This window comes from Temnothorax americanus, unplaced genomic scaffold (genome assembly GCF_048541705.1).
Source record: "Temnothorax americanus isolate GAGA-0224 unplaced genomic scaffold, ASM4854170v1 Scaffold181, whole genome shotgun sequence".
Lineage (NCBI taxonomy): Eukaryota > Metazoa > Arthropoda > Insecta > Hymenoptera > Formicidae > Temnothorax > Temnothorax americanus.
The window spans coordinates 90,188-116,315 of NW_027509320.1; the positions used below are offsets into that span (position 1 = coordinate 90,188).

Sequence of the window (26,128 nt, forward strand, 5' to 3'; positions counted from 1 at the left end):
ATCCTACCCAACATTCGGTTCAAAATCATAAATAAACAATAATTAACCTGTACTTTTAATCCAAATTCATCGTCTTAATTTGGAAAAAATTATGCAAATTGTAGTTCTAAAAGCATTTTTGAATTATTTCTTTTTTTTTGAATTTGGATATAAATGTTTAAAAAACACAAAAAATCCGAGTAATATTGAATTTATTTTTCCACGCGGACTGGAACCGAGTTCATTTCTCAAAGCAGGCAAAAATCAGGTTGCTTTTCATCATAGGCAAAAACGCGTCGTTTTCTGCGCGGGCAAAATCGAGTTAATTTTTCTGCGCGGGCAAAAACGAGTCGAGTTTTCTGTGCAGGCAAAAATGACTCTAATTTTCTTCGCGGGCAAAAACGACTTATGTATTTGAGTCGTTTTTGCTCGGAGCTATTCTGTGATTTGTTTTTGCCCGGAACCTCAAGCAATTCGTTTTTGCGCGGAAACATTTCTAACTCACTTTTGCTCGGACCTTGCAGATAGGTCATTTTTACTCTCAGCCTGTCAAATGTTTCTATTACACATAATTCAAGCTAAACTAATTAATATTATCTAAGGCGTATAAGACGCTACGGCAATGTCTATGCAATACGTGTGCTACCTGTGCTGGCTCTAATACTTTTTCGCCGCAGTGTATATCGTATATCATCTGTCGCTCGCCGTTTGCCGCGCCGCGCCACGCCCTGCTCGCCGCTCGTCACTCGACCTCCACCGCTCGCCACGCGCCGCGCGCCCCTCACCGCTCACCGCGCGCCGTACGTGCACCGTGCCAGCCGAGACCCGCCTCTATCGCTCCTTGTGCGCTCATACGCTCAGACGTTTTATTTAATAACTCGTTAACTATTGCGAATTTTGCAAAATGGTACAAGACTTTTCTTTTCAGTTTGATCCAATCTACCCCCCCCTATTCGGCTGTATAATTTTATTTCTGACATCTACATATACATATACATATGTATATGAAATAGGGGTAGAATTTTCCGTGGATACCGATTTTTTTAGAAACCAGTTCCGACATTTTTCTAATTTTTCGAAAATAATATCTGTAGCGGTCTTTCGACCACACACACTTTACCGAGCAATCGGAATAACGGTACGCGCACGAGAGTGCCGCCAACAGAGGGCAGGTTTTCTCGCGTTTAAATTCCGACCAAGGAGGATAATAAGGCCTCGCGGCGACGGCCTAGACAACTCTCGACTGCTCTACAAGCTCACAGCCTAGAGTAGAAGAAGAGTCTTTTGATATAACTCGCCGTCGTCTTGCCGCCGCCTAAGCTACGACCACCGCCGAGACGAGCTGCGCCACTCCACTCGCCGCCACCGAGACATCCTTAGCGGCTCCTGGACTACCGTCCAGGCCAACTGTGGAAGCTCGTCCCGCTCACGCTCTCGCCGGTACGGCTGACTCGCCCTCTAATTTGAAACGCCAAGTCATCTCTACGTGGGACGTGAGAGTCCGACGCTACACCTCTCCTCGATTGTCGTGGACGGTGCCTCATCCACTCCTGTCGCCTCTGCCGCCATCACCTGCAGAGTGGGTACACCAGGGGACGCAGACCGTCCTTCCGGCACGTGTGCACCGAGGTGTGCAACACCAGCCTCCACGCGACACCAGGGAAATACAGACCGACCCGGAGTGGGAGATCACCTCCTCACAGGGGATGCAGACCGACGATCCACCACTACTCGAGTCACAGGCTACGCAGACCGAGGAGCAGTCCTACACTCCACCTGGGACCCCGCCTGCCTGGCGGAAGTTTGGCGTGAGCTTATTTCGGAGGACGCGGACGCGGCCCGCCATCATCTGGCGTGAGCGCATTCCGGAGTAAGAAGAAACCAATCGGCCCTTTTCAGGGCCACCGCACAAGAAGAGCGCGAACGGCCCTTTTCAGGGCCGCCTTCATCACACTGACATACCAACATCTGTAATACCTATAGAAATAGGAAATTGGAATAAACGAATTATTTATTATACACTGCCTCACAGCTCGCTCGACGTTCCTACACACGCTGCGGCGTCTCCTACCCTGCGGAGGGCACGCGACGCCCGAACGATAGTGGTAAGCGGCCACAGTATCTATAATGTCTGACAGCGAGATACTCATTCATTAATGAACCGATTTTCTTGAAACTGGTGCCAAGATTTTTCTAATTTTTTGGGGATGACGGAGATGGGTTAATTATTTATTAATATACCGATTTTCTGGAAACCGGTGCTAAAATTTTTCTAATTCTTCTGACCGCGAACTATTCATTCATTAATGAACCAAATTTCTTCAAACCGGTGCCAAAGTTTTTCTAATTTTTCGGGAATGGCGATAATGTGTATAATTTTTCAGAACTGATTTTTTTTAACCGGTTTCAAAATTTTTTTAATTTTACGGGAAATAATAAGTACTAATGTCTGTCCGTCTGATCGCGAACTACTCATTTATTAATGGGCCGATTTTTTTTAAATTGGTGCTAAACGTTTTCTGACCGCGAACTATTTATTAATGAACCGATTTTCTTCAAACCGGTGCTAAAATTTTTATAATTTTTTGGGGATGGCGACGATGTGTATAATTTTTCAGAACCGACTTTTTAAACCGGTTCCAAAATTTTTCTAATTTTACGGGAAATAACAAGTACTAATGTCTGCCCGTCTGATCGCAAGCTACTCATTCATTGATAGACCGACTTTTTTGAAAATGATGCCAAAATTTTTTTAATTAAACGGGGATGGGTTTAATGTTTTATTAATGGACCAATTTTCTTAAAACCGGTTCCAAAATCTTTCTATTTTTTCTTATCGCAAACTACTTATTCATTATCCGGTCCAAAAATTTTACTAATTTTTCGAGGATGGCAACACGAGGTTTACGTTTTCATTAATGTTCCGTTCTACTAATTTTCTTGACACTGGTGCCAATAATTTTTCTAATTTTTGGGGGATGACAACACGTGTTTAATTTTTCATTAATGGACCACTTTTTTGGAAACCGGTGCCATTTTTTCAGTTTTTTGTGCCATGGTGTTTAGAATGTTTTATACACTGAGAGCCGAAAAACAGCTAGTTGAAGTTTGGAACGTTCCTGGAGTAAGTTTTTTTCCGGGAGTAGGTATTTTTAGTATAAGGGTGTCTCTTGCAGGGTGTATCGGTTCGGTCTCTTATGTATTTTGTATTTGTCACTCAGAAATGTCTCTGTGCCAAAAAAGAAATGGGACAAATCATTTTTTAAAAATCGCTCCAGGAACGTTCCAAACTTCAACTAGCTCGAAAAGCAGTAATACGTCCTGTATTTTTGCTCACTCTCGACTTTTAATCTTTTCTTACAGTAACTATTACGCACTACTACAGTAAACATTCTCCCAGTAACCAGTACGGATTTCATAGTAACAATTACGATAAAGACCAATAATGATTCCGATGCAATATTTTAACGAAAACAATTCTTTTTTCTTTTTTATTTTTGAATAGTTCTTATTTTTTTCTAATATTTTTATAGTTTACGTTTTATTCGTGGTTTCGCATATATTCTATTTTATTAATTAAAATTACGCACTGTTTTACAATTTTTGAAAACACATTGACGGGAGACGGGATTTGAACCTAACATTCCGGAATGATAGCCTAATACGATAACGCTGAGCTAACAATCTATTCTACAATAACTATTATGAATCTCATATATCTCTCTGACCTGCTCTGAACTCGCGCGATAGAACGAATATGGAGAGCCAACAGTAATGGTTACAGACGTGCACATGATTGAATAATGAAACTTCTCAGTAAGTATTTTTATAGCATATGTATCTTATTTGGATTGCCGCGCTACATTAAGGCCAGATGCATTGAAGAGGGAGCCGCCCATGGTGGAAGGAAATAAGGTGAGGCAATCCTCGTGACGAGTTTCGTTCTGTTCTGCGCAGCCCAGGCACGGTGGGGGATCCGCACAGTTTCCGCCATCTTTTTTCGCTAACACGTGGTTACACAGTGTAGCATATGAGTGAAGCATGGCAAGCACGCATTGGTAAAAGTTGTTTACAGTTTACATCGTGTTATTTGAAAAAAGTGTTACTGTATTGTGATTGAATAATAAATGTGGATATATTGAAAAGTAATTCAATATTCAATTTTTATTGTTTTTTAAGAAAATGATTATACGATGCATTACAATGTACTCTTTGCTTCCTGTTTTCCCATAAACAGGTGATTTAGAATAAAATATCAAGAGGGGACTCATCTTTTGTAGGGCCAATTTTCAGTTTTTTTTTTTAAGGTATTCTACATTTTTAGCATTGGATTTCGGAAAAATATTTATTCATCTTTCAATAATAACATTCAACATTTTTTATTAAAAATTTTTGAGAATTGGTTGTGGAGGAAACCGTTGAGTGAAAGCCCAAAAGAAACGCCGCTGTTATAAAATTTCATCCTTTTTTTAACCACTTTATTATTGCTATAAATCACAATTTTCAATGAAACATCCTGATTCTAGTCAATGATATAGCCAAATAAATTCTGAAGAGATTAAAAAAAAAGGTAAATCGGTGAGTGATAATCGTTTTCTAATTAATTTCCTTCAATTAGCCTGATTCATTATCATTAATTGCAACTGGGTCAATAAAAAAAAGGAACAATGGGGATTCAAACCCGAGTCAAAAATATACAAAGCAGAATACGTGCCGCTACACCACTGACCATTTCTGAAACAATCTTTTGTGACATGATTTATATTCATTAACAATACTTGTTGACTAGCATAATTTCGATTTTATTCATCAATTACAAATGCTTATTACTCGTCGATAATCTTTTTTTCATAAGTTTGATTTATAATTTTTCCAAAATGACTTGTTTATCGGTTAAAAAATCTGTTTCCTCCAAAACTGATGCCATAAAAAAATATGGTTTCCTTATGGAAGCTCGTTTTGGTGATATTATTTCCATTCGTAATGAAAAATTAATAATTTTTTAGTAATTGTGACTGAGAGATTTACCTATCCATTCCTATTTGTTTGAATGACCACTAGTAATGGCCGACATGTGCGGCGTTCTCTATTGGCTGTAAAACTCATGATGCGCATTGCCTCACCTTATTTCCTTCCACCATGGAGCCGCCGCTGCCCTCGAGCCCTCGAGTCAGTTCGCTACCGACAAGAAACGTGATCGAACGTGTGAATCACGTTTTGCGAATTCAGAAATATATTTCTCAAAAGTACTCGTGCGTATTCTCTTCCGCCCAGAAATCTTGCCATTCTAACGCCCATATCCTACAAATCAGAAGTAGGATTCACGAGAGATTGCACGGGACGTACGCGATTCGAGAGAAACGACGTACGTGTAACGGCAGTGCGTGTGTGCGAGAACGAAGACGTCGTTCGAGCACTGCGTGGTAGTACGATCGACAGATGCGCATTTATGGACTGTGTCCTAACATCGTATCGAAGTAGGCTGAATTTATAATTAATCGGGGTCTGTCGATCCTGTGGACGAAAGACATTAAGTTACGAGACGGGGAAGTGACTGAAAGGGCTCTTCGCTCTTCGTGTGTCGAAAGACATTGGCGGTTATTGTCCGCCATTTTGAGTGCGTGGGTGCGAGAACGAAGACGTCATTCGAGAACTTTCGTGCAGCGCGACATATCTACAGTCTGCAGAGCTTTTCCGGTGATAAATCACGAGTCGGTAATATTGGAAGCACTTTGGCCAGAGGAGTGAGAGATCAGTAACTCTGCGGTGTGAGACAGTTGTTGTGACAGCTGAGATTTTAGGTTACGTTAACAGGGTTTACAATTACGCAAAGTGGTTACAAAGTGATTTACGGAAAATAGAAACGGTATTTGCCAAATACGATGAAGGCAGCGAGTCGGTTTACGATGTCTCAACTTAAGGAAAAACTGAGAGAACGTAACCTGTCGACTGCAGGATTGAAGGCTGACTTAATAAAACGCTTGATGGAAGGGGATCCGGACGGGACGTAGATAAGCGTGGATGACCTTACGGGTGAAGAAGAAGAACAAAGAGACGCTTAACTTCAACTGTAACGTGACAGAGCGGACTTGTTACGTCAAGAGTAGGAATTAAGTTATGAGACGAGAACAAGACGTAACACAACTGGAAACGGAGTTAGCTCGACGAGAGCTCGAGTTGGCACGCGCAGAAAATTCAGAGAATCGAGGATATCTCCAGCAACCAGAGGCAATGATGGCGAGGCCAATGAGTAACGTACAGCGAGCGAAGGCACCAGCGCCGCCACAACTGCGTGAAGATGTCAAAGGTATAGGAGATTTGTTTGGCGACGTCGACGGAACAAATCGCTATTTTGAAGATTGGGAGAAGCAAGTCCGGTCCGCGTGGTTAAGAGGCTTTTTGCGGTCGACGACGCGATTATGAAGATAATTATCAGGTCCAAACTTAAGGGAAAAGCGGATCGATGGTTTTGCTCAAAATCGGAGTATACAGAGACGACATTAGATGCATTGCTTTCGGCGATGAAAAACGGATTCGATCAAAGACCAAGTGAAGTGGATCGTCTTAAGAAGTTCGACTCGAAAGTGTGGCAGCCGAATGAATCGTTCAACAATAATTACTATCACGAAAAACTTATTTTGGGTAATTTAGTGAAGAAGATGACTTACTGGACTACTTAACGGAAGGAATACCTGATCAAACGCTACGGAATCAGGCGCGCATGCAGAACTTTGAGTAATTATGCAGTATAGGGGACCACCCTCTAATGACCTTGACCTTGACATATGCTGTCAAGGTCACCCTTTTGAGTGACCTTCAGAAGGTTTTAGCCCTCGGTCATTGTTCGTTAAAAAGTTATAAACAAAAAAAGTTTGAAAAATACAGCAGCTATTTTTACAGCAGTTATAGTTATAGTTATAGAAGTTGTGATTTTCTTTAAAGCAGGGCACACACACATGTGTGTATGTCCTGCTTTATAGAAGTTGTGATTTTCTTTATAGCAGGGCCCACAAACTCTCAGGCCGATACAGAGTTTTTGCACCACGCATACGTGTCTATCTTAAATAATTTGTAAACCATGTCCATATGACATTTTGTTCTTCTACAGGATCATGAGTTATATTTTTTTATTACCGCTGACTTTATATATTGAATATTTATCATTTCTTTTTTTTTTTTTTTTAATATAAGTTTAACCTATACGTTTTAAATTTATTTTATTTTTACTAATGTTTTTTTTACCAACGTTTGACTTAAGACATTCCCGGCTAGCTATTTTATGTATGTATTATCGCTATCATTTATTATCTCTTACGTTTTGACCTACACGTTTTTCAATTTATTTTTGCCAACGTTTGACATAAAACTCGCCCCTGCCTGCTTTATCAAATCATTTTTGTGTTGTGCGTCGTATCGACAGGATCTCCTCGTACAGATCTCTTTGTACAGATCATTCCTTTGCCATATGTTCATACCATTTTTATTTGACTCTACGATGTATTCGTTCTCTAGACTATACTACTTGGTGAGTTATTTTAGAATTCTAATAAAGACAAGGATGTAACTCCTTAATTACTTTACAGATTTGGACCTTGTAGTCACACTAGGTTTCTGTAAAACTTGGAAACAGTAAACTCACCATGTTTTTAAGGAGAACATTTTATTATTGTTGTTAACATTATACCACTGAAGATGGCTTGGACAGGAACCGAAACGTTTGGAATTTGGATTTTGAGAAATAAATCATTTTAATATTTAAACGCATCTTGATCCGCGGGTGACCCTTACAGCCTCTTATAATCTATATTTATATTAGCAAAAATTTTTATAGAAATTCTGATTACGAATATAAAAAAGTCTGAGATCGTTTTCCACCAGGGTCGTCGGCATTTGATTCGCGTACTTCAATATTCTGCGCTTTACTAACAAACGGACGGACGGCTCTGTCTTATGAATATGTAAATCTATGTGCAATATATGTAAGCATCATGTACTTGTTGCAATGCGACGTATTCTCGCCCGGACTGACAGTCAAAATGCTGAGCTGCGATCGGTTAGCGCCCACCTCGGCCGGGCCGACTTCCGCATTGTGAAACATCCGGTCGCCTTCCTGCGCGAGGAACGTCATGTTCACCGAGAAGCCCTCCGCTGCACCGTAACCTTCATTCCTCAGCGTCTGCTGCGCCTGCACGAACGTCTCCACGCCTAGTAGAGCTCGCGTCAGGAAATATCGCGCTGTATATACAACGAAATCTCGAATAGAGCCCAAAACGGTTCACAACGTCCCGGTTCAATTATTCCCCAATGAGCTTACGTTTCGAACAACTAACAATTAAATTGTGAAGCGGCTTAGTATTATATAAAGAAATAAAACTCACGAGTCTTGCCGGATTGCAGGACCGCAGCGCTGAGGGTGTTGATACTATAAACGAGACCGTGATGATTGTAGCCCATCGTGTAACCCGGCAGGAAACCAGCGTAGCTCAACGAAGTGAACTTTTCTTCTCTGTAACCCGCCTCGATTACATGAGCACTTACGAGGTACCAGTGGTTCAAGGTATCGCTGACGGCATCCTCGTTGTGACCCAAGATCTCCTGTGCTTTTCATTAAACGCGCATCACGGAAACGGAATAAAAATAAACAACTAAGTAAATAAATACAAGAATAATAAAATAAATCTCATATGTAATTAAATAATATGACATAAATAGAATAAAATAATATAATAATAGTATAATCAGTAATAGAAAGAGTAGAGTATCTACATAACATTTTATACCATATGTATACGGACTTTGCACTTGATGTGCAAATATTTATAATTTATTTGCGAATACTGTTCAGATAATAACGTCATGATGAGATAATGGTTGTGGTTTTGTACTTGGTTACATAAGACAATAATCGTTTCAAAGAGATTTACGGAGAAGGAAGTTGTTTCAAATTGATAATTTATTCCGGTATTATTACTATTGTTTTTCACATAAAACATACGTGGCCGTAATCCTACTATATTCGTACATCGTCTTTTAACTTTCACATTTTATAACAGTGATTAAAATATATCGCGAGATAATACAAAGATACGTACTACAACAGATAATTCTTATATATATGACACACATCAATGGAAAATAAAATATCTGTCGACTCTCTGAGTTTACTCCGAAGAATACTGGAACTTTTTATTTATTTCTTGATTTGTTATCTGATATAGTACGTATTTGTTGTAGGTGATTATCGCTGTTATTTGTCATACATTTTTATTAATGTTATGTTTAAGTAATAACAAACGTAAACTTCGCGATATTTTGCCTTGAGTGCTTACTGTGTGTATACACATACACACACAGTAAGATATACTATAATCTATTCTGACTTGTTATCATTCTTACATGTCCTGATTGGTTGCATATGATGGTTGAACAACCGACTGGAAGTGCATTTCCCTGCATTCCGGTAACGTTCGAAATAATGTCGTCCAGATGCATCAAAAACAACTACGACAATCATATTATGCCTTAGTTTTAATTGCAAAATCATAAAAACAATGAAAAATTTTATTTATGTATTTATTGTGCGTATCGTGAACAATAAACGTTGCCACGTGAGTCGAACACGATCCTTTTGCTACGTATTAAGTACTTGATTTTTATTATTATTTCAATAATACTTATTCTTTCTTAAATGTACCAAACCAAACGAGCAGGGGTTAAGAGAAAATTAATTTACGTATTTAATTTTTAATCAAAGATGGTCGAAATAAGAAATTGTACGTTTGCTCGATCGGTCTTTACTGTTTACTGTTAATAATATAATTGAGGCCATTGATGGAAATAAGGCACATACGTCAAAACGCTATTTCGAAAAAATCGACTTTAAAGTTTTCATTACAGTATTACTTAATAAAAAGTAATGCACGTAAAATCAATTTCTTTAAAGGTGTAGTAACATGTCCTTCAAACGTTTTGAAAACAAAAGTCATGATTTGAAGATGATATTTGTTTATTTTTACGTGTTTTAAAAAATTGGTTTTGGTGCTCTTTTTCCATAAATAGGGCACAAAATCATAAAAAAGTGTTTTTTTTTGTTTATTTAATTAAATATATGTACTTATTTAGTTTACAATTTTTTTAACATATTGTTTAAATAAAAAATACAAAATTAAATAGAAAAATAAACAAAAAAATTAATTTTTTTAAGTAAGACTTATTTTATAAATGGGAATGTATACGTTTTGTCACTTGTAGCTTCAATGATGAATATAAAGATATATTCATCATTTTTTTTTGAAATGACAACCGCTGCGCGACGCTTCAGGGTCGCGCGGCATACAACAGTATCTACGTAATGTAAACATTAGAGAAGTAACACATATGTCCTTTGTGTATATTATATATATATATATAATATATATATATATATATATATATATATATATATAACATATACCTGAGTCGATTTAGACGATTTACGGAAAAAATGCCCTTTTTCCATCAATGGCCTCACGTAATTAATTATATTTTTAAGACAATATACGTAATATCTTTTTATTCCGTTTCGTATTCAATTACTTTTCATACCTTGTGAAACGGTACATTCGCACCATCCGCCGTTCCCTCGATTTCCCTCAAATACTGCGGGAACTGTTTCTTAACCGCGTCAAGGGTTTCATTATAAACCTTCTTGCCCTGCTCAGTCACGAATAGCGGCAGATAAATCTCGTTCAGCGGTGGATAGACGTCCACGAAATCCTGGATTATCTTGGCGAAGGTGCGTCCCTAATGCAGAAAAAAACAAAGGATAAAGAAAGCGGATTTTGTAAATGCAAAACGTACGCGAACACACACGGCGCCGCGGCGTTACATTGACCAATGCCGCGTGATAACTATATGTAGAACGACAGGACGTTAATCCGGGTGAATAACACGCCACGGACCATTCTCCTTTTTTTTACTGTCTCTCCATCCATGTCTAATTACCTTACACTTAACGTCGTTCAGACGTTAGCTATGCACCTTTTTAAATCGCGTGCAACATATCGGAGTGCATTCCTTCGGATCAGACATGAGAAAACTGCATTGCAAGCTGCATTGGCGATCGTACGTTACATGTGTGCTTTGCGTTATCGATATTCTATGCGAACACAAGTGTCACTATATAAATTACAGATGCTTCGTTCTCATACAATCTTCTTTTCATTTAAAGAATACAGAAAAAATTATAATAGGACACGCTTGACTTATCACTAAAAATGACAACATCGACGTTCGAAACAAATCGAGTGAATAGAAATATCTATTATTATACGCTAACGTAAAATGTGATACGTACACTAAAAAATAACTGTTATTATTCTAAATATTAAAGTAAAACAATTATTATATATAAAGTAACACAAAATTTCTTTAAAAAGAATGAGACACACTCCGTATATTATACATTAATACAAACGTCGAAAGTTTCTTATTCTTCAGATCTTTCGAAGATTTAAAAAATGGAACAGAACGTTTTTTTTATTTTCGAACTCTGAAAGAGTTTTTAGGGAAAGGCACGGCTTACGTTGAAAAAACGCCGTGTGCATTCGCAAAATCTCTCATTCATCATCGAATAACGATTATCTAATCCTTACAATGTCGAAGCCGATCTCGTAGTGCGTTCCTCGAACGTGGATTACGGGAACAACATTTCTGCGACCTATGTTCTTGGTCGTCGACTTAATCTTGTACGTTTCAGTAGTTGTCATGTCTTTAACGTGAAGACTAAAGATACTTGCTTCTTCTTCCTCTTCTTCTTCTTCTTCTTCTTCTTCTTCTTCTTCTTTTTAATTATGGATATTTGTCCTGGATCATAGCACAGAATACCATACTTTATATAACACGTATTATCTTAAATGAGATTAGGTAAATTAGAACTGCAAATTAAATCAGTCCTCGAAGCACGGAAAATGATCGTGATCTATCAAACATTTGTCGCCTACTGATTAGCACTTGACAAATATTTAAAAAAAACTGCACGATATGACGGTTTAAAATGTTTCGTAACAGATGCCTTCATTCGCGATGCAAATATATTTATATATTATTAATACCTATCTGATTATACAATATATTCAGCGTATCGCGTAATCTGCTAAATCTATTAATGCGTATACTGCACGTTATTCTCACGTCAAGATGCATTGTTTTCGTCTTTTTCTTATACGAACGGCTTTGGAAATCTGTTTTTACGGCTGATTTCTTGCTGGTTTCTAATAAGGAGAAGTTTAACGAAAATAAATTGATCGTATACGCGTACGTATAAACCTAGAGGAAACCGATACGGCAAGACGTGCCGCCCACTGATTCCACATACGTTTGATGTGGATGTATCAAATTTCGTGGAAGCAGATGAAGCACGTAACAATCTCCGTTGCGCGATTCTTATGCAAAAAGATAGCAGAGAGGAGGAACAGAAGTAACGTCACCAACACGCGCCTACCTACCTAACTTCTTCCGCGCTCGGTGTTAATGAGGAATCGCGAGTGGAGAACTTTGCGAATGGAGAATGATCGCGGTATTAAACGCGGCACCACTCACATAACTAACATCTCTTATCTAACAACTGCACGTGCTGGTAACGATCAACGCGCGACTGACAGCTCGCAGTCTTCGCGAGTAGGAAGACTCGCGAATGTCTCTTATCTGGCTTTTATATATAGCGTTTACATTATCGCTTTACGTATGCATAAGCCGTGGTAACGCTGCGCGGGCGGCGCTCACTTACCACCACTAATAAGGATACAAAAAATAAAGAATAAGAATTTACGTATCGCCGAGTGGTGTGTGCTGTCGCCCATTACCTTGAAACGATCTCGAAGGCGGATCCAGAATAAGGCAGGAGGCCGCTGATAACCATTCGAAGAGAAGGAAAAGCCTATTAATTAAAGCCTATTACGTGTTATCACTTTGTTCGGATCAACGTTGCTGTGGACGCGAGCATCAATAAAGTGATATCCATTGCAAAGATGGGTTTCATTTTCTGACCGTTTGATCAAATGAATGATTCTGAAAAGAATATCAGATTAGTTGATTATTGGAACATATAAAAGTCGTCCAAATAAAACATAGACTCAGGTTGCTGCGTTGTAAATAGTCATGTTTCTGGAGATGGGACACTTGCCTAAATATAGGTGCCGACACAGAGATGTACATCATTTGAAATAGATGCATTTGAAATAGAAATACAAAATGTAAAATGCCTATTTTATATTTTGCATTTAAAATACATTTTTTTCAAAAACTATTTTACATTTAAATTTTCTATTTTAAATGCATTTTTCTTGCAAACTAAAACGTAATCGCGATTAATAAAAAGAAGTGCACAAGAACAATAATCATTTCCAGCAGTTTTAAACGCTGAATACGGTCCCGTTTACTAACGTGTTCTATTACGTCACACGTTTGAGAACGTAGCACGTAAAATTGCAAAAAAAGGGTTACTTTAATGTACATATTTTATCACATTATCACTACGATCGGTGACGTGTTGGAGAACTTTTATTGCAATTAAAATTAAGTATGTAGTTAGGACTTTTAACTCTTTAAAAAGAATTTCTTGTGACGCGTATAATTAAAAGATAAAAAAGATATTGCTGATTAACATAAAGCCTCGTGCGTCGAAGTTGCGATTATTAGGACCTATGAAATATTTTATTTTCGGTTATTCAACGTTAAAGGTTTTGCAGTTCGCTGAATATTAATCTAATGTCAAAGTTGATAACGTCAAAATGGCAGAGTTAATATGGCGGATATCAAAATTAAAAATAGTCGAATTTTTACTTTTGATATCCACTATATTGGCTTCGTAAAACTTAAGAGTTTGAATAACATAATTAAAAAATATTTAATAGATACACTTACGTCCTATGTAAGACGCGCCTTTCTTTTTTTTTAAGCATTTATTTCTAAACAACACGGCAATCAAAATGTAATTTTAAAAGAATAATTAAATACCTATAAAAACAAAATGTAAGCAAACCGTTTATAATCCCATATGTGAATGTTTATGAAAATGACGTTTTGTAATTCAAGTTTATATTAAAAGAAATAAGAATATATTTAAGCACAAGAAATAATAATACAAGAAATATAAATAATAAACAATAATACGAAGTAAAATAATAAGGACCGTTGATATAATAATTAAAATTAGAGAGAAAAATTCTATTTATGATCCGGACTGGATAAATAATAAAAAATAAAAATTTAAATATAACAAAATATAAAAACATAAATATTAAGAAACACCATTTTTATTTTTTAAAACCATTTTAAAAATGCCTATTTTTTCCGTTTCCTATTTTTAATAGTTGTCTACAAAGCATTTTCATGAAATATTTCTTTATTTTAATTCTGTATCCCTTACTTTCTCCCGCATAACTACCATAGCGTCCCATTTGTATCACTGGAATACCTTTTGATTACGACATTGTTCTCGCCCTCAACTATAATAAACCCATGATTCTTAAGACGTTGCGGTATAGGCTGAGCACGTTCAAATCTCTTAAAATCAACCACTCCAAGCGTGAGAAACAAGGGGACTCACAAGCACCCCAAAGGGATGAAAGCCCCGCCACGTCCACGTCGTTCATCCTGGGTAATGCTAAGCACGGGAAAATGCGTCAGTCGGTCTGGAGCTGGTTGACCATCAAACAGAATCAGTCAGCGCGCAACCGGTGTTTCTAATTCTAGTTATATATCTCAGAAACGAATAATCATACCGAAACGAAACACAAGGCATTTTAAAGCTAAAAGTTGATACTTTCGCGTGGCATTAATGAACGTGAAGAAAAAAGTTTGCTGCCGTGCTACAACGTCACGAAAACCATCAAAAATTCCGTTTTTACAACTTTGAGGCCATTTTTCTCAAACGTGTGACGTGCTAGCTCAATTTGGACAACGGATTCGTGTTCAGCAGGCAAAAATACATCGAAAATTACTCGTCACACTCATGTAATCGACAAAATTTTAAATTTGTTGCCTAATATTATCGTGCTTTTAATGGCTTTTTCCATTCTAATCGCAATTCTGGGTCCGCCATTTTGAATTTTCAAAAACGCCATACGGAATCAAAAAATTTTAAGCCCTTTTAGAACATTTTATCTTAAAACGTGAAGTAGACAGGGGGGGTGACCTTTTTGACAGAGAACGCCCTATATATATATATCCTATCATGAAAAATGATAGGATACATTTTATTAATTAGTTTTTAATAGAAAAATGGAAACATGAATTAAAAACACGATGGCGGAAAATAATTACAAGAAAAGCGCATGCACTTCGGTGCCCTACGCTCGTACGAAATGCACTGTTTCTCGTCAGCTCTGTTCTCTGTCATCTCTGAGCGCACACAGCATATATATTATTCACGCTCGTCCTCGTTTTATCGTCCCTAATCTTATCCGTCCTCATCGGAATCCGACCACTGCTGCTTCCTTGACTTTGCGTTTCGCCCTTTGATTTTTAAAGCTTTCATGATATCGTACGGCCACGTCATCCAAGTGTGCTCGTTCATCATGATTCTTCTTTAACCAGTCGTTCAACGTAGTTCTCGGGACTCCAACGTGTTTTGCGGCTACTTTTATCTTACGTTTATTTTTTTTACCGCAAGAACTACCTTCCAGAGTTGGTTCTTGTCGACGGGAGTCGTTTTGCCATGGTACGTGCATACCATTTTCTTGCACGTGAGAAATACACGAAGCGAAACTACCGGGATAAAGTCGTTACAGTGACGAGTCCCCGGTGGCTTGGTGACAACTTTGCCCTGCACACAGATTTTAAGTTTGATCGCTCATGAAATATTAGAAATCAAAGAAAATAAAAAAAACTTTACTGGATTCGTGCTCAGCATGCCGTACTCTTCAGCTTCAGAATCACTTATCTCGAAATTCGGAGAAAAAATATTTGAAATATTAAAAATTTTCACGGCGTAAGAAATTTCACTTTTGACCTCCGAAAATACGTTTTCCTTAAATGAAAATCATATGGCGTATAATTTCACTAAACTCTGTTGATCACATGGGCACCATAAGTATAATAGCGTTTACAATATTTAATAGCGAGTTCATACAACATACAGATTTCGAGATAATTGTAGTGACGACTCCGCCCCAATGACGACTTTGCCCCGGTCTCCCCTACAACATTCTGATTTAATATTAAGAATGCTTTTAAAAATTAACTAATAATATTTAACGTAAGTTAATTTAATCTTAACACAACTTTTAAATGAGTTAGTTTTATTCATGCAACTTTTTTTAACGTTAGTTAAAAAAAAGTTACTTTAAAAAAAATATACGATGACAGCTACAAATGAAGTAAACGCAGCGAGAGAACCAATCGACATCGCGGAAAAGCGACAACAATAAACTTCGATCGCGTCGAGAGTATCGACTTTACATCTTTTTTTAGATATTTAGAGAGAGATTTAGAGAGGGATTAGAGAGGGATTTAGAGATTAGAGAGGGATGGATGGATAAATGGATGGATGGACTTTTTTAGATATGGACTACAAATATATGTCCTATCTCTTTCCAGCAAAACGTGTTTTCTCCAGAGATTTATTTGAAATATACATCGCGAGATAATACCAAATCGATGATGTTTCAATTTCCAATAAATCTTTTTTAGATCCCTATCATTGTAATTCTTTATCTTTCGCAAGACAGCGTGGTCCTTGTATTTCAGCATCATAATTACGATGAATAATGAGAAGAAAAAACGTGCGAAAATATGTATACCTCGTTTATACGTACATGCCGTCATCGTAAATATGGCATTGCGCTAGAAATTAAGGTAGCTCCATTTATAGCATCGAGAATTTTTACAACGGCGCGTCTATAGATCCGAATAAGTCGCCGTCTGCAGAAAGATCTTATCCCTCGCGAATATCGCGCTCAAGGACTATCCGATAAACATATCATCGCGCGTGTTCTTCACTGACAATGGGACTTAACATGCGCATCTTCACCGCTAAATCTGGAAGTGCCGAGGCTTGTCTTTGTCTTCGCGAAATACGTGTCAACGATTTTCATGTAAACGCCGCGAAAAAAAATACATGACACGTACAGACACGTATGTGGCTCGAGTATTTTTTGTTCCAAGATACGTAGCCCATCGCGCATAGAGAAAACGTCCTCAAAAATTTGAAAAATGTACTCAAGACGAAAGATCAACAAAATCCTCACGCATTTAAAAATGTATAAATAATTTGCGTTATACATATAAATAAAAACACACAATCTATTTGGACTAGAGGTCACCAACCTATGGCCTGTGAACCGGATCCAGTTCGCCAAGAAAAATTTCGACGTTATATATCGACGTCGAAATTTTTCTTATATATACAAGAACAATATATATATATTGTTCTTTGGTTCTGCGAATCAATCGTTGCTGCATCTGACTTTTATAATGTAAAAACATTTTTTTAATAAAGATATTTTATTTTTACATGATTTTCAAAAGTAAAACTTATCTGGGCTCTCGGTCATTGCAAAGATTCCCTCTTGACAAACAAGGTACATACCGTAGACGCTTCAGAATAGTAGTTCATCCTAGATATAAAAGTAATAGCATATAGTTTTACCGCGTATATTTAAAACACTCCCGTAGTAATCGCAACAACCGTCGCGCAAAGTTCGAGCCGTAAGTTACGTCATGATCCATCGGACGTTGTACGGCTTCCAAATTCTTGTCTTTCCGAGTTAAATCAATTATCATCTATTTTACGCGGCTTCCGAAAGGTCACGCCAGCTCAAAGATCTTGCCGTTCCCGCTGTAAAAATTCGGATACGTTACATGCTTCCATTTTCCTCCTCTTACGCGTGTTAGATTTCGCGCGCGCGCGTTACGTACGTATATGCACATAATAAAAGCATAATATAAAACAGTATACAATAGACAATACACGGAGAACAAAGTGTACGGTTTTTATTCTTTCAAAATAGGATTTTTTTGGAAGGTGAGAAAAAAACTTGAAAAAAATATCTTGAGTACGTTTACGATATTTTTAATCGCGAAAGGAAAAATTTGAATGGTAAAAGACCTCTATCCTGAAAGGATTAAAGACTGATAATACAATCAAAACGCCATCAAGCCGTATGATATATAATATCATTGATATTTTATTAAACCAACAATATGTTACCTATCGTTTTAAACGTTATATTTTTTTAGATAAAAACGTACATCAATGGGCAATTACGTATGGTAAAGATTGCACGTAATTTAAAATTTAAAATCATGGATTGTCCAGCGCGTCTTTCGTTTCTTATTACGTGATTAACAAATCATGGATCGTCCTGACCTTTCTTCGTTTATTGTTACGTAATTACATAACTGATTAACAGAATTATTACGTAATTAACAAGATTAATTAATTAAAGAACGTAATTATGTACAAGCTTTTTTGTGCGGAAAAAACGGTATTTCTCTCGCTGCGCACGTTAAACATGTTTAAACTACGTGTTACGTGAAACACGTCATTCGAGTTTATATTTCAAATGTTAAATCAAATTAAAATGATGTTTCTTTGATGCCGCTACGTCAAAACACTCTCGCGCAGCGAAAAAATCATTTCTACGAACACAAAATCTTATATGTATATGTACAATTTTTCTACGTGTATGTCTACAGAATCTTAAGATAAGATATCGATTATCACTTAAGATATCACTGCGTATCACAGAACAAGGTTACTTTGCGATTGTAAAGATATTATTCTGCGTTAAGGAACAACGCAAAATTATTTTATTTTACAGTTTTGATTATAAGAAAGCATCACGCGTCACTTTTATTTTAATATAAATGCACCGGGTTTCTTTTTTACTTTATGAAATATGAAATATTGTATATTACAGTTACAGTCACACAAAAAGAAATCTCCCTTTATATAGCATAAAATAAAGATCGAGATGCCGACTTCGATAATCATATACATACGAAATTTCTAACAAAAAAGTGTTCAACCATACAGCTGTACGTTCCCTACCCAGCTAAAAACGGATAATGGGGCGATCCAACGTCGCATATTGTACGGATATATTTTCGAAAAAGATTATTCCGAAAATCATTACTTAAGTTTTACGTCAATTTCAATTTGATTAAATACGTCGAATGCATCTAAGTGAGATGAACATGTCAATCTAAGAAAACATGCAACGTCCTCTTCTTCCCCCCAACGTGATGAACTTTGAATTGACGATTGCTTATGTATATTACGTATGTAAAATCCCATGGAACAGCGTGTGACGTAAAAGAACTTGACCAATCGCAGACTTTACGTTCGTTTTCGTTACGCCAGTACAGATTTTACGCTGGTTGTGCAGTATCCCGGCGTTTACACACGGCGTTACTACAATGATACACACAATCGTAGTACACGCATATGTAATGTTTGTTTCATGTATAAATGTATATGTTAAAAAGTCACGCTGAAAGTTTCATCAGTGCTGTCTCATGGAGTTTCGTTACACCGTGGCGGTGTAACGAAAACGAGAGTGAAGCCTATGATTGGCCAAGTTCTTTTATGCCAAACGCTGATACGCCATATAGTGCTTCATGGAACTTCATTTTTCAGGGACATATAGGATATATATATATATATATATATCCTAGGATATATATATATATATATATATATATATATATATATATCCTATATGGATATATATATATATATATATATATATATATATATATATATATATAACTCATGAAGGTCGGGAGAAGAGAATGACATTTGCGTGTTTCCTTATAAAAAATAAGAACTACGCGCAATTATCAAAATGTGATGTTTGTTGAGATAAGATATGAGAGAAACTTAACAAAGATTCCATAAAAACTAGATGGCGATCGTTCACGTAGAACCGTTCGCGATATAAAATACTTATAACGTAAAAAGAAAGGGAAGAAATTCTGTGGTGCACCGAAGTTTGTGTCGAGCGTTTCAGATCGAACAGCGCGTTTCACTCAATCTATACCAACGGCGCGAAGAAAATCGATCGATCGTGAGAATCTCGTAAAATATGCGAACACAACGACAGAGACGGATATAAAAATCACATTCGTCCGTCAGTCTTGTACACGATCTATTTACATTCCTGACGGAGACGCGCATCGAAAATTGACATCTAAGAAAGATTGATAGAAGTTTTCCCCATTCTCTCTCTTTCTGAGCAATATCGCGAACAGAAGATTTGCTTCAAAAGAAAAGAAAAGGAAAACGATGGAAAATAGAAAACCTCATATTACATTAAGCGCCCTTGCTCTTCTTTGTGCAGCTATTCTCTCACTCCGTCGTAGCGGAAATCGCTGCTCATCTTCGTTCGTCGCATCATGGGTTGCACAATATTCCCATTTGGCTATTTTACCATCCCACTATAAGCACGAAACAGTTTTATATTTAAGCGTACCTATCTTATCGTAACGACGCATGTAATCTCACTTAAATCATGGATTGAAAGATACCGAAACTTTGACGTGCCATAATATACACATATGAGATGCAAGTTTTACGTAAGCATCATAAGTTCTACGTATCATTATAAAACAGTAAAAACACTATAAGACACGTTTATTGACAGAGGAACACTTTTCACGATTTTTCACATTTCTTTTCTGAAAACGTGCACAATCCAAAGTCGTCTTTTCTCTTCTTATGAACACGACGTTCGAGCAAAAATACAAACAACTCTCCACGTGCGATTTCTCTTGCGCTCGAAAAGTATGAGATACGTTCTTGCGGTTAAATGATTTTACTCACAGACGAGGTAATGAGGTTGTAATCCAAAGGGTGCCAGCTAACATCGCGCACGCATCCCGTGTGACCTCTTATCTTGCGTACTAACTTTCCCGTCAAAAGATCATATACTACAAATAAGAAAAGAAAGGGAAACATAATAATCAGCCTGTTCATTTACGGCAGTTTCGTGTACTGAAAGAAGCGGAGAGTAACACTCGGAACTTACTGATAAACCGACCTGTCGAATCCCCCGTGCAAATGTATCTCTGACCAGTGTTGTCCGGTGGCGAAAAGCGACAACGTATTAAAGTCTTACGGACTGAATGACCATAATACGTCATCACACTAGTATCACCTTCTAAGAAACCCCGTTCCCATACTGAAACAGGAAAATATCGTATGTATTTGGTAATAGAGTGTGTGACACCAGAGATCACATGTCACCTTAGACGTTTCAGAGATGTATCTGAATAATTTAAAGATAAAAACAATGGTTGTTTTAAGAATTCGTCTTCTGTTTCCTTTTTTTGGCTTGTAAATAAATATTTACATCGTTGAGGTACAGGCTGCCATCGATAGTCCCAATCCTGACGCTCGATAAGCTGGCGAGCGTTTTGCTGGGCTCTACAAGAGGAGAACACGCGCGTATCCCACAACTTGATGGATTGGTCTTTAGAATTGGTTATAAAATACCGTGAGTCGCCGCGTGAGTCAATGTATGTAATCCCATCTCTATGACCGGCCAACACTCCAACCGCACGCGGATTAGATTCGTTTACCATTCTCCTATCCCATACCTAAACCGACAGGAAAGACATTGAAGACGTAATACACAGAGCGAGGACTTTCCGGATAGTCGCGTGCATATCGGTTCAGTGTCGAGTATCATAGTGCGCATCGACTTCTTTCACGATACAGCAACATTTGACTTATAGCGTTGAATAGAGCTCTCACGGATGGCGGCATTATACCTTGCATAATCCGTCGTCGCTGGCGCTATAAAAGATCTGCGAGCTATCGTCCGCGAAAGTAACACTGTTTACATCTTCTTCATGACCCTCAAACTATAAAAATTATTACAGATATCAATGTAAGGAACGGCAAGAATGCTTCCTTCGCTGAATAATAATTTTACAAACCCGTAAGATTCGCTGCTGGCACTCAAGATCATATACATAAAGGCACTGATCATTGGCGCCACCAAGGATTTCCGTGCCATCACTTGAAAAGGCCACGGAAAAAACACAAAATCGCCTTACCCCTGGGGACAATGGTAGAGTGTCCAGTGAATCTCCAGATACATTGCACTGATATACTGTAAAAAATATCGAGACGGCATACTGTACAAGATCTATCATTGCATGATTGCAAAAGCACAATGCCTAATAACAATGCCACTTACAACAGTCCGCCCAACTCGAATATGCAAAATGTTCACCGTTTGGACTAAACGCTATGTCCAGCACACTCCAGCCAACATCATGCGCTTGCATCCGACTGTACAAGGTAAAATTACCATTGCGTGTCCGATATATGTACAACCACTTATCTGCAAAAATTCAGGAGTATTTAATATGAGCAGTCAAGCTATCATATAACCATAATATGTGATAAATTTGTACAAGGTTGTATAAGGTTGTACTAATCCACAGCACACGAAAAAATAGATGTAAATCTACCTTGTGTGGCAGTGACGAAGAACTCTCCATCCTTGGAGTATGAACCACAGAATACCTTCGAACCATATTCCTGTATAAAGCGCTGCTTATTCGGCAAAAGACTATTACTTATCCTACATTTTTCATTAACACTAAAACCATGTGGCTTGACGGCTCTCCTCTGTATTACAGGTGTGATGGACGTATTTTTCTGATCAACGATCCCAGATGTATATTTGGTGACAACAGTTATGTCATTTTTCTGAAAAGCAATATAACGCAATATTAAGTACACGGTATCCAGAGAATTCTTCAAGAAATTCAAGGCGCAAGGAGATGAAGAAGAGCGTCGAGAGCGAAAATAGTAACAAATAAAAATATATAAAATAACAAAAAATAATCGCGTTCTTGCCTGAGCTGTTCCAAATGCACTACTGGACCGCGCGTTCAACCGGAGAACTAGATTACCGGGTCCACGGCTGAACTCACCTCTAATCTGGTTGTATCTGGAAACTTGGCTCGCGCGCGAATTCGCGCCACGTCATCCTCCGATTCATCAGATGTATTCTCTATAGCGACGGCTAGAACAAAAAAAAACGGTTCCGAAGATGTTTGGCACGGTCCGTACAGCTATGTGCGGCAGATTACGCGTGGAGATGATAAGCGCAGCGTATACAAATACAATGTCCCGAATGCAAGTGCGTTTTTCCTCGGAACAAGCGTTTCCTCGTTCCCGTCAACGACTACCCGGAACCTGAAGAATACGACCTCAAGAACGGGAAAATATGGGGCAACAGCGAGACGATCGCGAGAATGTTCCAGAGCGAGAGACAGGACTTAATATATACAACCGTAAACACTCCAGACAGAGAAAAGATTATTATTGGTTATATTTAGCGGAAAAAGCAGCTGACAAAGCAGGGCCAGAGAGAAACCTGAGAGAGGCCATCCCGGCATTTTTCGTCAATTTTTCTGTGTTGCATTTTCCGACGCGCCGCCTGAGAAAGTGCGCATCAACTACGTCGTTTCGCTCGGTAACAGCACATGGTTTGCGTCCGTGCTAATGGTTCGTGTCCGAACTAGCCAGTTAGAGGGGATATGCTGCGGCCGCGGCGGTCGCGCTCGGCCGGCCCCGGCGCTCGCCGCTCGGCAAGCTTCGAGCGAGGAGAGAAGGACAGACATACGATTTACGATTTACTGTCTCCGTCTATGACTGCTAGCTGCCTTGGCACGCGCCGGCTATGCGACGTTGCCACGATGCCACGCATTTCGGATATCGCGTACGGTGTCTCGCCGAGTGCCGAATCTCGAGTTTTTAAATATATATATATATATATATATATATATATATATATATATATATATAAAATTTATTAACATAAAAATTAAAATTTGTTAACGTAATACTATTTTTGTTAAGTAAGGAAGGAAAGGATTTTTAGAAGTCAGAGGAACAGCTACGCATAAATAAAATATATCACCTATATGTATATTAATATTGTTATTTTATTTCAAAGTAAATTAAAAGAAGTACGATATAAAAGTATGATATAAAAGTTATATATTATTTCTCATAGTAATGAATTTGGATTCCGGTGATTTATTTATCTTCTCCAGCTTCGCCTCTGCCTCTTCCTCTACCTCCACCTCGTCCTCTGCCACTGCCTCTGCCTCTGCCTCTGCCTCTGCCTCTGCCTCTGCCTCTGCCTCTGCCTCTCCCTCGCATCGCGTTGTATACCGCCCGCACCAACGAGCTTAACGTTTCAGGCTGTAACAAAAAATAAATATTTTAAGTAAAATGACATTTTCGTGTATATATATATACGTAAATAAATTTCATTATTAACACTTTGTCGAACGCTGTCACGTATGCGTCACATTGTGATATGTGCGACTGTCATTGCAAAGTGTTAATAATCATTATCAATAATGATAAGAAATTATTCCATTATTTCAACACTTACGTTTAATACGATCGGCTGAGTCGCCGTCGGAGCCGTTGCTGTGGTCGACATCGTCGCCGTGGCCATGGGCGCCGTTACGACCGCCGGGGTCGTCGTTGACGTCGTGGCTCTAGAGGCCGTCGCGGCCGCCGTCGGCATCATGATCGTGAGGGCCGTCACGGGCCTCGGGGTCGTCGTTGCTGTCGTCGGCATCGTGGCCGTAGGAGCCGTCGCGGCCGTCGTCGGCATCGTGGCCGTGGGGGCCGTCACGATCACGATGCCGACGGCGGCCGCGACGGCCTCTAGAGCCACGACGACCCCGGCGGTCGTAACGGCGCCCATGGTCACGGCGACGATGTCGACCACAGCAACGGCTCCGACGGCGACTCAGCCGATCGTATTAAACGTAAGTGTTGAAATAATGGGATAATTTCTTATCATTATTGATAATGATTATTAACACTTTGCAATGACAGTCGCACATATCACATGTGACGCATACGTGACAGCTTTCGACAAAGTGTTAATAATGAAATTTATTTACGTATATATATATACACGAAAATGTCATTTTACTTAAAATATTTATTTTTTGTTACAGCCTGAAACATTAAGCTCGTTGGTGCGGGCGGTATACAACGCGATGCGAGGGAGAGGCAGAGGCAGAGGCAGAGGCAGAGGCAGAGGCAGTGGCAGAGGACGAGGTGGAGGTAGAGGAAGAGGCAGAGGCGAAGCTGGAGAAGATAAATAAATCACCGGAATCCAAATTCATTACTATGAGAAATAATATATAACTTTTATATCATACTTTTATATCGTACTTCTTTTAATTTACTTTGAAATAAAATAACAATATTAATATACATATAGGTGATATATTTTATTTATGCGTAGCTGTTCCTCTGACTTCTAAAAATCCTTTCCTTCCTTACTTAACAAAAATAGTATTACGTTAACAAATTTTAATTTTTATGTTAATAAATTATATATATATATATATATATATATATATATGTATATAATATATTGCTACAACTTTTGTTTGAAAAATTTTTTAATAGCTGTCAAGGAAAAAAGTTACAATAAAAAAAGTGCCGTCAATTTGAACATTTTTATTGGCTATTATATTGCTCCCTGTTGGTTTTATTAAAAAAATATTTTAATAAAACTTGTAGAGGACTCAATTCTCTACAATTTTCGTATATGCGCTTTTGGTTTTTTTTTTATAAAACCAACAGGGGAAAATATAATTGTCAATAAAAATGTTCAAATTGACGGCACTTTTTTGTTGGAACTTCTTTTCCTCAACAGCTATTAAAAAATTTTCTAAACAAAAGTTGTAGCAAATATTTTTACCTACAAAAAAAATAAAAAAAATCCGACCAATAGAAGCTGAAATATCCAAACTTACCTTTATTTTCAAGATGGCCGCCGACGCACAGGAAAATTTTGTTGGAACTTTGTGAATTTGGGCATCTCCTATAACCCTCTACTCACCTTCAAAAAATTGGCTTGTCAATCCGTTTTGCCATTTTTCAGACCTAATTTTACTGTACTACTTGATGTATTTGTTTTTTTTCTTTCGTTAAGAATTTCCTGAGATATTTCAAATTTTGTCATGATATTTTTTATATAAAACATGAAAAATTTCGTAAAGTATTCACTTTTCGATGACTTTATCTTGATACTTTTGTATGTAGATTCATGAAAGAAATCAAATAATAATATTGATTTTTTACATTTGTAATTTTGTAAAATAGAAT

General features: G+C 37.9%; 3 protein-coding genes and 2 long non-coding RNA genes across 16 annotated transcripts in view; 2 read left to right on the forward strand and 3 right to left on the reverse strand.

Annotated features, from left to right (window-relative positions):
- Tan (C45 family peptidase tan) overlaps positions 1–12,958 on the reverse strand; it is a 39,386-nt gene extending 26,428 nt beyond the window's left edge. The window contains exons 1-6 of one of the 4 annotated variants that reach the window (XM_077404325.1): positions 12,822–12,958; positions 11,613–11,823; positions 10,564–10,761; positions 9,376–9,480; positions 8,358–8,574; positions 7,974–8,214 (exon numbers count right to left, since the gene is read on the reverse strand). In XM_077404325.1, coding sequence (XP_077260451.1) covers positions 7,974–8,214; positions 8,358–8,574; positions 9,376–9,480; positions 10,564–10,761; positions 11,613–11,726 — 875 coding nt within the window. In that variant the 5' untranslated portion in view covers positions 11,727–11,823; positions 12,822–12,958. Of the gene's footprint in view, positions 1–7,973; positions 8,215–8,357; positions 8,575–9,375; positions 9,481–10,563; positions 10,762–11,612; positions 11,824–12,150; positions 12,272–12,464; positions 12,654–12,821 lie in introns of those variants that run through there. The other 3 variants (XM_077404327.1, XM_077404324.1, XM_077404326.1) reach the window with 3 other exon arrangements.
- LOC143896432 (uncharacterized) lies at positions 5,505–7,739 on the forward strand. Its single transcript, XR_013256645.1, has 2 exons — positions 5,505–7,504; positions 7,563–7,739. It is a non-coding gene; the product is annotated as an uncharacterized LOC143896432 (long non-coding RNA).
- On the reverse strand, positions 12,886–23,394 carry LOC143896429 (DDB1- and CUL4-associated factor 11). 9 transcript variants are annotated; one of them, XM_077404319.1, is made up of 12 exons: positions 23,358–23,394; positions 22,912–23,003; positions 22,444–22,684; positions 22,167–22,313; positions 21,904–22,079; positions 21,736–21,828; positions 21,458–21,561; positions 21,315–21,388; positions 20,991–21,143; positions 20,786–20,892; positions 20,275–20,400; positions 12,886–13,026 (listed from the first exon to the last, which is right to left on the reverse strand). In XM_077404319.1, the coding sequence occupies exons 1-12, from the start codon at positions 23,377–23,379 to the stop codon at positions 12,994–12,996; spliced, it is 1,368 nt and encodes a 455-aa protein (XP_077260445.1). In that variant the 5' UTR covers positions 23,380–23,394; the 3' UTR covers positions 12,886–12,993. The 9 variants fall into 9 exon arrangements, 7 of the variants coding, with proteins under 7 accessions (XP_077260445.1, XP_077260449.1, XP_077260444.1 ...); XM_077404323.1 differs by lacking the exon at positions 23,358–23,394 and adding an exon at positions 23,071–23,351 and having other exon boundaries at positions 21,315–21,561; positions 22,444–22,498; positions 22,561–22,684; positions 22,835–23,003; XM_077404318.1 differs by having other exon boundaries at positions 21,003–21,143; positions 21,315–21,561.
- Positions 23,395–23,908: 514 nt separating this feature from the next.
- Positions 23,909–24,722, reverse strand: LOC143896422 (uncharacterized). Its single transcript, XM_077404311.1, has 2 exons — positions 24,387–24,722; positions 23,909–24,190 (listed from the first exon to the last, which is right to left on the reverse strand). Exons 1-2 carry the CDS (start codon positions 24,705–24,707, stop codon positions 24,023–24,025), a joined length of 489 nt encoding a protein of 162 aa, XP_077260437.1. The 5' UTR covers positions 24,708–24,722; the 3' UTR covers positions 23,909–24,022.
- On the forward strand, positions 24,661–25,230 carry LOC143896423 (uncharacterized). The gene is made up of 2 exons (XR_013256641.1): positions 24,661–24,771; positions 24,967–25,230. It is a non-coding gene; the product is annotated as an uncharacterized LOC143896423 (long non-coding RNA).
- The last annotated feature ends 898 nt before the right edge of the window (positions 25,231–26,128 follow it).

What these genes read in the sequence shown, in the direction of transcription:
- LOC143896429 (XM_077404316.1), bottom strand. Translation starts at nt 23,379, where the DNA reads ATGCCGGGATGGCCTCTCTCAG. An exon ending in GCCAGCAGCGAATCTTACGG is followed by an intron (nt 21,829 to 21,903) that starts GTTTGTAAAATT and finishes TAATTTTTATAG; the next exon opens with TTTGAGGGTCATGAAGAAGA. An exon ending in TTCGACAGGTCGGTTTATCA is followed by an intron (nt 20,893 to 20,990) that starts GTAAGTTCCGAG and finishes TCTTATTTGTAG; the next exon opens with TATATGATCTTTTGACGGGA.
- LOC143896422 (XM_077404311.1), bottom strand. Translation starts at nt 24,707, where the DNA reads ATGGGCGCCGTTACGACCGCCGGGGTCGTCGTGGCTCTAGAGGCCGTC. An exon ending in CTCAGCCGATCGTATTAAAC is followed by an intron (nt 24,191 to 24,386) that starts GTAAGTGTTGAA and finishes TTTTTGTTACAG; the next exon opens with CCTGAAACGTTAAGCTCGTT.